This window comes from Mobula hypostoma, chromosome 1 (assembly GCF_963921235.1).
Source record: "Mobula hypostoma chromosome 1, sMobHyp1.1, whole genome shotgun sequence".
Lineage (NCBI taxonomy): Eukaryota > Metazoa > Chordata > Chondrichthyes > Myliobatiformes > Myliobatidae > Mobula > Mobula hypostoma.
This window is the reverse complement of record NC_086097.1, coordinates 165,278,497-165,292,714: the sequence shown is the minus strand read 5'-3', so window position 1 is coordinate 165,292,714 and position 14,218 is coordinate 165,278,497. Positions and strand designations below refer to the sequence as shown.

Genomic DNA, 14,218 nt, shown 5'->3' with positions numbered 1-14,218 from the left:
CCTGTCCATTGGGGACCGTTGCTCGATCATATGGCGTTTGCTTGATGGTTCTTTGTTCTGTTTTATTGAAGAGTTTAAAGCTCTGGCTTGTTGTCTGGTTTGTGAAGTTCCTAAGTGCTGAAATATTGTCCCATTTGCTGACATTTGAATTGAACACTGTTTATTTAGTTTGGTTCACGTGCTGTAGATGCCCGAGTAGCTTGTTTGTTGCCTGTGTTGATTAACGGAACAACGCAAATGCGTTTTGCAAACATGTGTGGATCAAAGGATGGGATTGACATCAGTGGCTCTGAAATGGAGGCCGGCAAGAGAGAAGTTAAAATTACTACCAAAGTTTTAGTGAATAAAACTGAAAGTCTTCAAAAGGAGTGTAGAACAATTGTGAACAAAATTGAAGGTTTAATACCATTACTTAAGGATCTTATGAAAAATAAGGAAAGTGCCTTACAGATGCAATCTCAATTTGAAAACTTGGCTAACCTTTGTGAAGCTGCCACTAAGCTACATCACACAGTGATTCTTTTACCTCCCAAAGATGAACAGGAAAACAAAATGAATGGTTCACAAGCATTGATAAACACAGCATTAAAAGAGGATGTAAAACCATAGATGGCTCAAACATTTCACATTGATGGCCATGTTCAATCTGATGCTACTGCAATGAATGAAGACATGCCTTACTTTCCAACAGACCATGTTTCCCAATTGAAGGACAAAGCACAGAGGAACATCTGGAGAAATTTCTGAAACACCAGTTCGCTGCCGTTGTTACTGGGCAATCGAGAATCTTCAGGAAGGAAGGCCCCAAAATCCCCGGCTCTGCCTGCTGCTGGCGACCGAGACTGAGGTTGAATCGTTCGGATAGGGATGGTGCTCGGTACTCGGTGTCGGACGGCTGATCGGAGATTCGAAGTTTTCGGATGACTCAGAGTCGGACTGTGGTTGGGCATGGCAGGGAGAGTTTTCTTCCTTCTCCCGTCTGCATGAGATGTGGGACATTCAAGAGACTTTGAACTTTTTTACTGTGCCATGGCCTGTTCTTCATCAAGTTATGGTATTGTTGCACTGTTGTAACTATATGTTATAATTATATGGTTTTGTTAGTTTTTTCAGCCTTGGTCTGCCTGTGTTTTGTGATATCACACCGGAGGAATATTGTATCATTTCTTAATGCATGCATTACTAAATAACAATAAAAGAGGACTACGTGTCCTCATAAACTAATAATCTAATCTAAATATGCACTGGAAGAGCAAGAGGAACAGCAATGGAAAAGGAAGGAAAATGGGGTAAGAAATCGTTGCAAGTATGGCTAAGGTTAGGGTGCTAAGGGCTTCATGTATGTTCAGTGATTAAAGTGCTGCATAAGGACAGTCCAATGCATAAGGACAGTCAAAAAACACCCAAGGTCAGTGCTGATTTATTCATTCCTCAAATGTCTGGGAAATATGAATAAAACCCCTAAGAGGTAGTTCAGGGTGTTTACTCTCAGTCTGCACTACTGAAGCACTCTGAATCTATTTCACATCCAGCAGCTCCAGGTGCTCATAGGAACATTCACTTACAGCATGGAAACACTTGTTTCAGATGACAGAGATCAAACAGCATTTTGGATATTAAGAGGAAACTAAATAAAACAACAACCTTATTTGCACACAAACATCTTTCACCTTTGCCTAAAAGATTCAAATCTTCAACAGTGATCCATTTTAATATCATGCATTCATGAAGGCCTATGAAAACAGTGTAGAAAGCAAGACTGACAGCCATAGTGACTGCCTCTGTTTCCTTGAAACAGTACATGAGGGGGTCATCCTAGGGAACTTGTTAGAAGTTGCCAGAATGTTGACTCTAAGAGAGAATATGTCAAGGCTAAGGCTTTACTACAGGAACATTTTGATAATAAACAGAAAATTGCATCCACCTACATGGAAAAGGTTCTTTCATGGATATCCATCAAATCTGAAGATGTGAAAGCTCTTCAAGATTTCAGTCTTTTTCTTAGAGGCTATTGCAATTCCATTAAAGTGCAGTGCATAAAGTGAGCTGGATATGACCATAAGACCATATGCCTGCTAATATGCTGACTGTTCTAAAGAAACTGCCTCATAAGCTTAGGGATAGAAGTTAAATGGTGGCCTGTGAATTGTAAGAAAGGCACAATTCTAAGGCTACTTTCATTAAAATTGGTAATGTTACTGAAAGGCAAGTAAAGATTGCAACAAACTCAGTGTTTGGGGAATATGCAGGATGTTCCATCCATTACCTGCAATAAGCAAAGGTATGAAAAAAACTAAGTAACAACATTGTTCTAGAGCTAAAGGAAGCAGCTTTGCCACTACTGTGGCCTCTGTGGGAAGTAAAGCTAATACTGAACCTGGAACTAAAAGGAGGGAAATGGTCTCATCAGTCAAAAGGGTTTGCCTGTTCTGTGGGGGTGGACACGCATTAGATTTGTGCCCTCAGCTGGAGAAAAAGGCCATAGTGAGAAGATTGTCTTCCTAAAGGAAAATGGTGGCTATTTGTGTACAGGACGCATCAGCAAAGATCACAGGAAGTGTCTTTCATGCAAGTTTTGCAGTTTTAGGCATCCCATCATACTTCATATCCACTCACAGGAAGGGAGAGCAGAATCAGAACAAGCTAGGAAAGAATCAGACAGATCAGTGATCAGTGATCAGTGTTCTGTTATCCAGGGGCCTTATGGGGCTGCTGATCATGAATGTAAATTTCCTATAGTTCCAGTACGTGAAGTCTAAGAAAGGTAACAAGACGGTGGTTACTTGTGCTTTCCTAGATTAATGTAGTATAGCAGTTTTCTGCACAATGGGCCTAAATGGAACAAGCTCAACCTTACAGGGAAAAAAGACTCACATTCTCTTACAGACTATGGGTCAAGAGAAGGTTGTGAGTTCCAGACTATTTCAGAATTGGACGTGGCTGGTTTAGATGGTGAAAATTATTGTGAACTATTTAACATCTCTTCACAGGAAAGTATGCCTGTCAATGGAGGGAACATTCCATGACAGAGGGATCTCCAGGGATGGTCTCACCTGAAATATGTCCATTTGCCAAGAGGTTGATTCAGAAATTGAGCTGCGGATAGGGACAAATGTGCCTAAAGCTTTGGAGCCATTGCAAGTGAGTAGCAGTGTTAATGATGGACTCTATGCAATTTGAACAATGCTGGGTTGGACTGTGGACCACTGAAAGGAGAGCAAGGAAAAGATCGTGCACTGCCGAGCTGACAGCAGGATCTCAGTTTCGAACTTGGATGAGCTTTGGCAGCAGCAGTTTAACACAAACTTTGCTGAATGCAGTCAGGATGAGCAGCCTGGTTCGTCAAGGAAAGACCACAAGTTCATGGAGTTGGTTGCAAATTCTGCAAAACTGGTGGATGGCTACTACAAGATTAGCTTACCAGAGAAAGGTGGTTAACATTCCAAATATAGGAAGATTGCGGAACATTGTGCTCTGAATTTAAGTAAGAGCTTTAAGAGGGATTTGTCATTTTACACTGACTATGCAGCTTTCATGAAGGATGTCATCTCCAAAGGCTGTGCTGAGAGAGTACCCGCTCAGGATCTGGAACGCAGTGATGGGCAAGTCTGGTACATTCCACACCACAGAAAAAGGAAATTTTTCAGAGCACGGAAGGCTTAAAAAGAACACCACCGTATCCTGCGGGCAGTGGAGTGAGAGGCTGCAGAGTGATAGGGCTTTGGCTCAACGGGCTTAGGCAGAAACGGGAAGAGGCTTCCTGCGACTGTTGAGTCTCATAGTAAAGGGATAAGTTACAGGTTTATTTATTTAGTAATAACAGTAGCATTAGAGGTATGCATCTAGGATTAGTGTTGTGCTTGGAGTGTCAGATGTGGGGACCTTGGGAGACTCCCAGCCTCCACAAGGATTACATCTGCATCAGGTGCATTGAGATGAGGCTCCTTAAGGACCGTGTTAGGGATCTGGAGCTGCAACTTGATGACCTTCAGCTGGTTAGGGAAAGTGAGGAGGTGATTGATAATACCTATAGAGAGAGAGTGCACAGCACCTCTGTGACATTTTCCCTCAGAAACAGATATATCGTTTTAGATACTGTTGGAGAGGTTGACCTGACAGAGGAAGACCACAGTGAACGGGACTCTGGCACTCTGCCCAGTGCCGTGATCAAGAGAGCAAGGAGAAATACAGTAGTTATAGGGGATTCCATAGTGAGGGGAACAAACAAGAGATTCTGCGAGCTGGACAAGGATACCCGGATGGTGTGTTGCCTCCCTGGTGCCAGGGTACGGGATATCTCAGATAGGATCCAGAGTTTTCGGAGGAGAGAGGGCGAGCAGCCAGAAGTCTTGGTACATGTTAGTACCAATGACATAGACAGAAAAAGAGAGGAGGTCCCGAAGGAAGATTACTGGGAGCTAGGAAGAAAATTGAAAAGCTGGACCTCCAGAGTAATAATCTCAGGATTGCTGCCTGAGCTACGCGTTAATGAAGGTATGAATAGCAGAATTAAGCAGATGAATGTGTGGCTAAGTAACTGGTGCAGGGGGTAGGGCTTCAAATTCTTGGATCATTGGGATCTATTTTGGGGGAGGGTACGAGTTATACAAAAACGATGGGTTACTCCTGAACTCAAAGGGTACTAATATCCTGGTGGGATTGTTTAATATAGCTGTTAGGGAGGGTTTAAACTAAGTTGGCAGGGGGAAGGAAACCAGGGTGTTAGGGTCAAGGAAGAGGAAAATAGAAATAAGTCAAAGATACTGTGCAGCAAAAATGGCAAGAAGGACAGGCAGGTGAATAGACAGAATATTTTGCTGTGCGATGGAAACATAGCAAAATCGGTAACAGATACTGATCCACGTGTACTGTACTTAAATGCACACAGTTAGAAATAAAGTGGATGACCTTGTTGTACAGCTACAGGTTAAAAGATATGACATTGTGGCCATCACCGAGTCATGGCTAAATCATGGATGTGATTGGGAGCTGAATATCCAAGGATACACAGTGTATAGGAAAGATAGGAAGGTAGGTAAAGGGGGTGGCGTGGCCCTGATGGTAAGCAATGATATCAAATCACTAGAAAGAAGGGACATAGGATCAGAAGAGGTAGAATCCTTATGGGTCGAGTTAAAAAATGGCAAGGGTAAAAAGACACTAATAGCAGTTATATACAAGCCTCCACACAGCAGCCGGGATGTGGACAAGTTACAGCTGGAAATAGAAAAAGCGTGTCAGAAAGAAAATGTCAAGGTAATTATTGGGGATTTTAATATGAAAGTGGATTGGGAAAGTCAGGAAGGTACTGGATCTCAGGAGAGGGAGTTTGTAGAATGCCTACGGGATGGCTTTCTGGAGCAGCTTGTCCATAAGCCCACCAGGGGATCGGCTGTTTTGCATTGGGTGCTGTGTAATGAACCTGAGGCAATTAAGGAGCTGGAGGTAATGGAACCCCTTGGAAGTAGTGATCATAATATGATTGAGTTCAGTTTTAAATTTGAAAAGGAGAAGCTGGTATCAGGTTTATCGATATTTCAGTGGAACAAAGGAAATTACAGTGGTTTGAGAGAGGAACTGGCTGAAGTCAATTGGAAAGTAAGCTAGATGGAGGGACGATAGAGCAGGATTGGATGAAATTCCTAGCAGAAATAAGAAAAGTGCAGGAAAAATATATTCCAAGAAACAAGAAAATCATGAATGGAAAAATGGCACAAGTGTGCCGAACAAGAGGGGTTAAGGCTAAAATAAAAGCAAAAGAGACTGTGTACAAGGAAGCAAAAATTAGTGGGAAAAATGAGGACCTGGAAGACTTTTAAAAACTTAGAAGGAAACTAAGAAAGTCATTAGGAAAGAAAAGATGAATTATGAAAGTAAGTTGACAATTAACATAAAAGAAGGATATTAAGAGTTTTCTTAAATATATGAAGAGTAAAAGAGTGACATGGGTGGATATAGGACCGATTGAAAATGATGCTGGAGAAATTATAATGGGTAACAAAGAGATGGCAGAGGAACTAAATGAGTATTTTGCATCAGTCTTCACAGTGGAAGACATTAGCAACATACTTGATAGCCAGAGGTCTCAGGGAATAGAATTAGGTACAGTCAAGGTTACTAGAGAGAAAGTGCTTGGGAAGCTAAATGGACTAAGAATAGATAAGTCTCCCGGACCGGATGAGGTGCACCGACGGGTTCTGAAGGAGGCGGCTTTGGAGATTGTGGAGGGATTGGAAATGATCTTCCAGGAATCAATAGACTCTGGCTTGATTCCAGAGGACTGGAAGGTCGCAAATGTAGTTCCGATGCTTAAGAAAGGAGGGAGGCAGCAAAAAGAAAATTACAGGCCTATTAGTCTGACATCGGTAGTGGGAAAGATATTGGAATCGATCCTCAAGGACGACGTTATGAAAAATACCTTGAGGTGCATGACAAGATAGGCCCAAGCCAACATGGTTTCATGAAGGGAAGATCCTGCCTCACCAACCTATTGGAATTTTTTGAGGTAATCTCGAGTAAGATTGACAAGGGAAGAGACTGTAGATATTGCGTATTTAGATTTTCAAAAGACCTTCAATAAGGTGCCGCATAAGAGGCTGCTTAGTAAGATGACAGCCCATTGAATTACAGGAAAGATATTGGAATGGGTGGAGCATTGGTTGATAGGCAGAAAGCAAAGGGTGGGAATAAAGGGATCCTATTCTAATGGTTGCCCGTTACCAGCGGTGTTCCGCAGGGGTCGGTGTTGGGACCGCTTCTTTTTACAATGTATATCGATGATTTTAGATTCTGGATTACATGGTTTTGTGGCTAAGTTTGCAGATGACACCAAGATAGGTGGAGGAGCAGGAAGTGTTGAAGAAACGGAAAGGTTGCAGAGAGATTTGGTCAGTTTAGGAGAGTGGGCAAAGAAATGGCAGATGAGATACAATGTTGAGAAATGTACCGTTGTACATTTTGGAAGAATAAATAATCGGACAGATTATTATTTAGATGGGGAGAAAATTCAAAAATCGGAAGTGCAAAGGGACTTGGGGGTCCTCATGCAGGATACCCTAAAGGTTAACTACCAGGTTGGATCGGCAGTAAGGAAAGCGAATGCTATGTTGGCATTCATTTCAAAAGGAATAGTGTACAAGAGTAAGGAGGTGTTGATGAGGCTCTATGGGGCACTGGTGAGACCTTATTTGGAATACTGTGTGCAGTTTTGGGCCCCCTATCTTAGAAGGGATGTACTGATGTTGGAGAAAGTTCAGAGAAGATTTACGAGGATGATTCCTGGAATGCAGGGCCTAACATATGAGGAGCGTTTGTCGGCTCTTGGACTGTATTCATTCGAGTATAGAAGAATGAGAGGGGATCTTATAGAAACATTCCGAATGTTAAAAGGGTTGGACGGAATAGATGTGGAAAGGCTGTTTCCCTTGATGGGTGAGTCCAGGACAAGAGGCCACATTCTTAGAATTAGTGGGTACCCATTTAAAACAGAGATGAAGAGAAATGTTTTTAGCCAGAGGGTTGTGGATTTATGGAATTCATTGCCACATACAGCTGTGGAGGCCCGATCATTGAGGGTGTTTAAGGAGGAGATTGATAGGTATCTAATTAATCAGGGTATCAAGAGATATGGGGAAAAAGCCAGAAATTGGAACTGGATGGAAGAATAGTTTAGCTCATGGTGGAGTGGCGGAGCAGACTCAATGGGCTGAATGGCCTACTTCTGCTCCTTTGTCTTGTGAAATTCCACGTGTGCTTGACTGTGGAGCAACTTTTCAGAGAACATCACTTTAAGCTCATTGTAGATGGAAGCAGGTCCAATACATGTAAAACTTGTTTTGGAAACAGTGGGTCAAGGAGTATTTACCACAGTTACAGGAATGCCAGAAAAGGTCGTGTACAAAGCACAATTTCCTCCCAGGAAAGTTTGCACTTACAGTTGATGACACAGTGCTTTGAAACTTATGGGATCACGGTCAGGGTCATCCAGCCTTTCCAGAAGAGGATTTATGCGACAGGTGTGCATCATGACCAAGATCAGCTGTCTGGACAGGCCTAAAACCAAGATCTGTCTTCTACAGGAGGTAGACATTTGAGAAGCTACAGCTCTAGAAGCTTCAATTACTTTGGTTGTTTGACTTCGTGACACTGACTTGACATACTGAATTGAAAGACAATGGTAGTAAAGTTACTCTGTACTGGGCTAAGTGCTAATAACCTCTGGCCCAGATGACTGTTACAGGACTTGGTTTAAAGAAGAAAGATGACATTTGCATAATGTTAAAATGTGCTGACAATATGTTTATCCTTAAGGATTTCATGTTTCCTATTCAGTAATAAGTAATAAATAAATGTAATTATTATAGTATTATAATTGGATGCAGTAGCCATGTACCCATTTATTGTCTGTCTGTATTGAATTTATGTTGTGTACCTTCATTCTGGGTTAAGGTAATTCGTCATTGGGTTTGGGTGGGAATTAGCGGTTAAAATAAATGAATATAGTCACCTGTTTGGTAGAACAGAAAGGGGGTGAGTAGGGAGCAGATATTTTCACTGACCGCTCGTCCTTGTTTCAATTTGATCCTATTACTTTTACATGAATTATGGAATAGTCCAATGATTTTATTGTTGATTTGTAATAAAGGATTAAATGTACTTCTTCAACTTGGAATTTAGTTAGTTGGAAGCACGTCATACGTAATATTGCCTCACTTAGCCTCTCAGTAACTTTTAGTATTTTCAAGTTGTCTCTACACCATCCCCATAACAGAGAAAAGGATCCAGCCTACACAATAAAAACTATGTACTTAACAGATGCACTTTTGAAAAATTGTGCACCAGAATGAAGTGGTTTTCAGTCAAACTATTTCATTGCAGGTTGCCACCATCAGATAATATTAATAGCTCTTATACACAAATGAAAAGAATGGATGTTCAGATCAGACCTGATCTGTCAATTTCCTCTACCATTAAACTGTCTGAAAATGACACCAACTGTTTTTTTTTCATCTTTTCAACTCATGGGAAATACTCCATTTATTTTCTAATGCGAACTGCTCTTGAGAAGGTGCATAGTAAAATGTCTGCTTCATCTCCTGGAGTCAGAGAGAAATCGTACTCTGACTGTAGTGATGAAAAATAGCTATGTACCTACATGTACCATCAGTCTCAAGGACAGCTTCCAGCTTCCATTCTGCTGTTATAAAATCTCTTGAACAGATCTCTCACACACCAAAAGACAAGCTCTTGATCTTCCAATTTACATAGTCATTGCCCTTCCACTTTGTCTACCTGTACTGTACTTTCTCTGTAATTGTAACACTTCTCTTTTATTATCTTGATTTACTCATCTCTGGAATTATCTGTCTGAATGACACACAAACAAAAGCTTTTTCACAGCATCTCAGTAGATGTGACAATAAGAAAAAAATTACCAAATTTACTTTCCAACATGAGATATCACAATAATAAAAGTTCAGGATTCTAACTCAGGGAAAATGCAGGCACAGAAACCCATTTCCTATAAGATATAATGGTATGCAGCTTGGAAGAGAATTTGTATATTATTATCTTGAAATACTGAACCTGTGATCCTAGGTGGTTGGAAAAGCATATTCAGGCTTCTAGTACATCTTAGAGGATACATCTGACAGGGTTAAATGTGAATATTCAAGAAAGAGGATGTTAGGGGTGGGATTTGCAATCAACCTTTTTTTTAAAAATATAGTACTGAACCTGTTAAAAGTCATCAGAAATGCCTTAGTTTCTAACAAATGGAGATATTTCATCGTTCCTGACTTGTGCTTTCTGGTGGGAAGAAACCACAGAAGACAAATAGCTTTTGTGATCAGGATTGTTATCATTTGTTATTGAACAATCTATACTCTTGCAGTCATGGCATGACTGTGGTTGATCCAGTTAAGATACCAGGAAGTGGCAACGCCCAGGAAGTTGACTGAATAGGATTTGGCAATAGTAATAAGCCACTGAATGTCCAAAGAGGATGACTGGATTTTGAAAATCAGATGTAAAAATACCACATGCTTAACCAGAAGTCTGTTCTAGCGTGGGACACAAATCTTTAGAACTATAGCGAGGATGTCAATCCTTCATTTTGTGAGTTATTATTATGACATGATATTCGCACATGTTACTGACACAGTAACTAAAATGCATTTTGCAGCATATTAAATCCTTTGTGTAGAGTTTACAGGTTCTCTCCATGGTTATGTGCATTTCTGCCAGGTGTTCCAAATTCATGTCCGAAAGATGAGAAGGCAAGTTCGCTGTCTACAGAAAAAAAGAGGTGTAGATAGGTAGCACAAGAATCAAAAGGAGACATAATTAGCATATGACAAAAATAAGTGGCAGGTCAAAGAGGAGAATGGAACTGACTGGACTGTTGAGTTGGATTCAGATTTATTTGTCATATGTTTATTGAAATATACAGTGTAACATGTCATTTTGTGTTAACATCCAACGCACCGAAGGAAATGCTGGGACAGCCCACAAGCGTCACCACACATTGCACTGTTAATATAGCATGCCCACAAAGCTCAGCAGAATAACACAACAGAATAGCAGCTAGCAAACAAACCTCTTTCCTACCTTCTCTCCCACCACAACACAGACAGGCCTCCAACCCTTGACCAAAGGAGTCACAAGGTTCAATGGATTTCTCTCATCATAACAAAAGCAAGCTTTGAGTATAGGCAGATGTTGAGAGAAAAAAATTACCTTCAATGCACTAGCATTGCTTTCTTCATGGGAAATGGGCAAAAAACTCTTAGTTCCCATGGCAACAGAGATCTCTGCCTTCCTTTACATTTCATAGGCATTGACATCCTACACAGCACAGGAGTAATACCAATAATAATCCTGCAGCAGAATCTTAAACTGACTGGCTCAAGAAGAAAAGAAAGGTCAGTATTCTCTTCCAGGACAAGTACCCCGGCAATGAGGCCCCAATTACATTCAGTTGCCTCAGCTGGATAAGCTACATCATTTGTGTGCCTAATACCAGACTCCATAAAACAGACATATTATTCTGAGCTCTATCATAAAGGAGATTACAGGTAGACAGAAAAAATACAACAATGATCCTGAAACATTACTTTTAAAATACTCCCTTTTAGAACTAGGAATCTATGGTCCACAAGTTTTTAGCACAGCAATTACATGTAGTACCCCTGGTAAACCTTAGGCTCGCTCAACTCGTTGTCGTCTAGGGGAAGCAGACTTCGGCCCTGCCAAACTGGGTAATTAAGTTTGTGTGGATGCTGTGTGATGTACCCCTCCCTGCCAAATCACAGAGAAAACACCATATGCGATTAATTGATTACAATTTATAGATATTACTGGAACTATATAATTAGTAGATAGAATATAAAAGGAAAATAAAAGGCTAAACTTTTAAAAACTTATCAAAGTTCAATCACTTCATGCACAAACAGTTGGAGCTCGAGTAATGATCCTCACTTCACCATTCGGTCCCCTCTCACCATTTCGACCCGCCGCCTGGGAACAACCACAGTGGTTGACCAGACGCTCCACACGAGTCTGTCTCCGTCTCCTCTCCTCGCCGAAGACCCTGGACCTCGGACTCTTGCTCGGGGTCCGACCCCGTTAGCCAGCTCACAGCACCGCGTCCACTCTCTCTCCCCATCGCACCTTCTGTCCCAAAAACCCGTGTATCACAATAGCTTACAGACGCACAAGAATAACATCTATCCCAATGGTTCGTTTGCTCTCTTATCAATAATATAACCCAAACAAGCTGCTAGCGAGAGAACTTTCTCAGCAGTTAACATAACAAAGAAGTCATTTTAACTAGCCTACGCAGTAACGTAAAAGAAGAAACCCCTTACATACAGATGCTATGCAAAACTCCAGTGACCCAAGTTTGATACCAACCTCAGATGCTGTCTGTGTGAAGTTTGCACATTCTTCCTATAACTGTATACATTTTCTCCAGGTGCTCTGCTTCCTTCTATGTCCTAAAGGTGTGACCTTTAATTGGCCACTGTAAATTTCTCACCGGTGTAGGTGGGCAACAGGAGAATCAGCACGGGAGCTGATGGCATGTGAAATATAGGTTACAGGAGGAATAAAGGAGGAATGAGCCCAAGAGCCTAATCATCTCATTGGGTTAAATGGGCTCCTTCCATGTTGTTTAAAAATACAAAAATATTGAAATTATATGGATAGCACTGAGACCATTCAGCTCAGGAACACACAGAAGTTCACCTTAAAAAGCAAAAGGAATGCATCACCTCACAAAACTATATTGTTCCCCCACCCCACCAAACAATCCAGCCCCACTTGTGGCACTAACAGCAGATCTCATATCAATCAATGCAGAAACCACAAACTGGAATGGATGTCATCCTCATTCTTCAGGGACTGGATAGGAGAGAGAGAAAATATTTGAAAGTAGTGACTCAATTGGATTTTAAATTCAGATTCATTGAATCGGGAAAAAAAATATTATTTTTGGAAAATTATGTCTATGTGATAGATGTGCAAAGAAGATGAATTTATCTGACAATGTTATATACTTCCATTAAAGATACCTTACGCTATCTGGAAGGTTTGAAGACAAATCATATCTGAACAGAAATCTACAAAATTCATTTATTTCTCGGATGCAGAATGGAGTAAACATGTAAATTTGAATGTTCAATTCTGCTCCACCCCAGAGTGACAAACACATTTCTGGAAACTACCATGCAGGAAATGAAACAGTAAATATAATTATATGAATAGAAATTCAAACTCCTTACAAATTAAAGACTTCCATCTGCTACCAGATAACTCATCCAAACAAGTAATGAATACTCAAACCAAGTATTCCTGACAAAGATAATCAGAAAAGGATATCATGTAAATTCTAGTAACACTTTCATTGGAAAGAAAAGGTTACTAAATATGAATTTAGGAAGTCCTTTGGAAAGTAATTAAAAATTAATATATCTTTGAAAACTGTATTCCAGAACTACAAATCTAACAAGTTTTTAATGAATTTGTTTCTGAAAATGTTCTTAGTTTTATTACAAAATTACAAAGACATGCCTGTAAACAAATTATTTCCAAGAATATTCTATTATAAAGCATAACCTACCTTCCTTCCAGTCTGTTTTTCAACCATGTTGCTGTTGCTATCAGAACTTTCAGTCTGTGCTGTTCTGGAAGACCCAGATTTGGGCATTTTACAGCTTTTTAATCCTTTCTCCTCAGCTGCCTGTTTCAGGCAATAATTTGGTCATCCTTTATCTGAAAAAGAAAGAATACAAATTGCATTTTTCTTGAGGTACAGGTCGACTTTCACTAATCCGACTACCTGTTATCTAGTTTCTTCGATAATCTACACTGATTTCAAATTTTCCGCGCAACCGTAATTTCGAATTTTCCAGGCCACCGTACCACTTTGCTGCGCATTGTTTTGGTTGCGCTAGATCTGTTTACGTGTTGGCACACTCTTGTAAGCACAGACAGGCGATTCCTGCTTGTCTTCCTGCATTTATTAATATAACTTGCATGAGGCACAGCCGCCCGGCACCCGGCCGTCTCACCCGCCAGCAGCAGGGGAGCTGACGCGTGCTAGGTCAGTCCGCCTTCTCGCCCACCTGCCAGCAGTTGCGCACTGCCCTCCGGCGTCGCCCGGCCAGCGGTCCATTCTCTTCTGCCCATGACCTCAGATCAGACGTGGTGACCTGCTGAATTTAAGCATATTACTAAGCGGAGGAAAAGAAGCTAACAAGGATTCCCTCAATAACTGCGAGTGCAATGTAGTCTTTGGAGTAACTGCAAGTCTAAGTCTTTGCCATCGCTTAGCTCACACTTAAGTGCTGGTAGTGTGTGCGCTTTATTTTTTGCCGGTGGGGAGGGGGAAATTGTTGCTGATTGCCGCTTACGTGCGCAGGGGGAGGAAAACTTAGGGGTTATAACTGTTGTTCATTCTTTGGGGCATTCCTCTGTTTTCGCAGATGGTTGCGAAGAAAAAGCATTGCAGGATGTATATTGTATACATTTCTCTGACATTAAATGAACCTTTGAATCCTTTGATATTTTAAAAGGTATCATGAGGCGGTTAGCTATTGCTTAATGTGATCCTTCTGTAATTTGGCATTTTCACTAATCCGGCACTCCTCAGGTCTCAACGGTGCCGGATTATAGAAGGTCGACCTGTATTCAGTTATGGAATGCAAATACATTTCTT

The 14,218-nt window shown here is 41.0% G+C and overlaps 1 protein-coding gene across 3 annotated transcripts in view; it reads right to left on the bottom strand.

Annotated features, from left to right (window-relative positions):
- ankrd12 (ankyrin repeat domain 12) overlaps positions 1-14,218 on the bottom strand; it is a 215,131-nt gene that overhangs the window by 102,628 nt on the left and 98,285 nt on the right. For all 3 annotated transcript variants that reach the window (XM_063059048.1, XM_063059066.1, XM_063059058.1), the window contains exon 2: positions 13,121-13,272. In XM_063059048.1, the coding sequence (XP_062915118.1) occupies positions 13,121-13,207 (87 nt within the window). In that variant the 5' untranslated portion in view covers positions 13,208-13,272. The remainder of the gene's footprint in view (positions 1-13,120; positions 13,273-14,218) is intronic.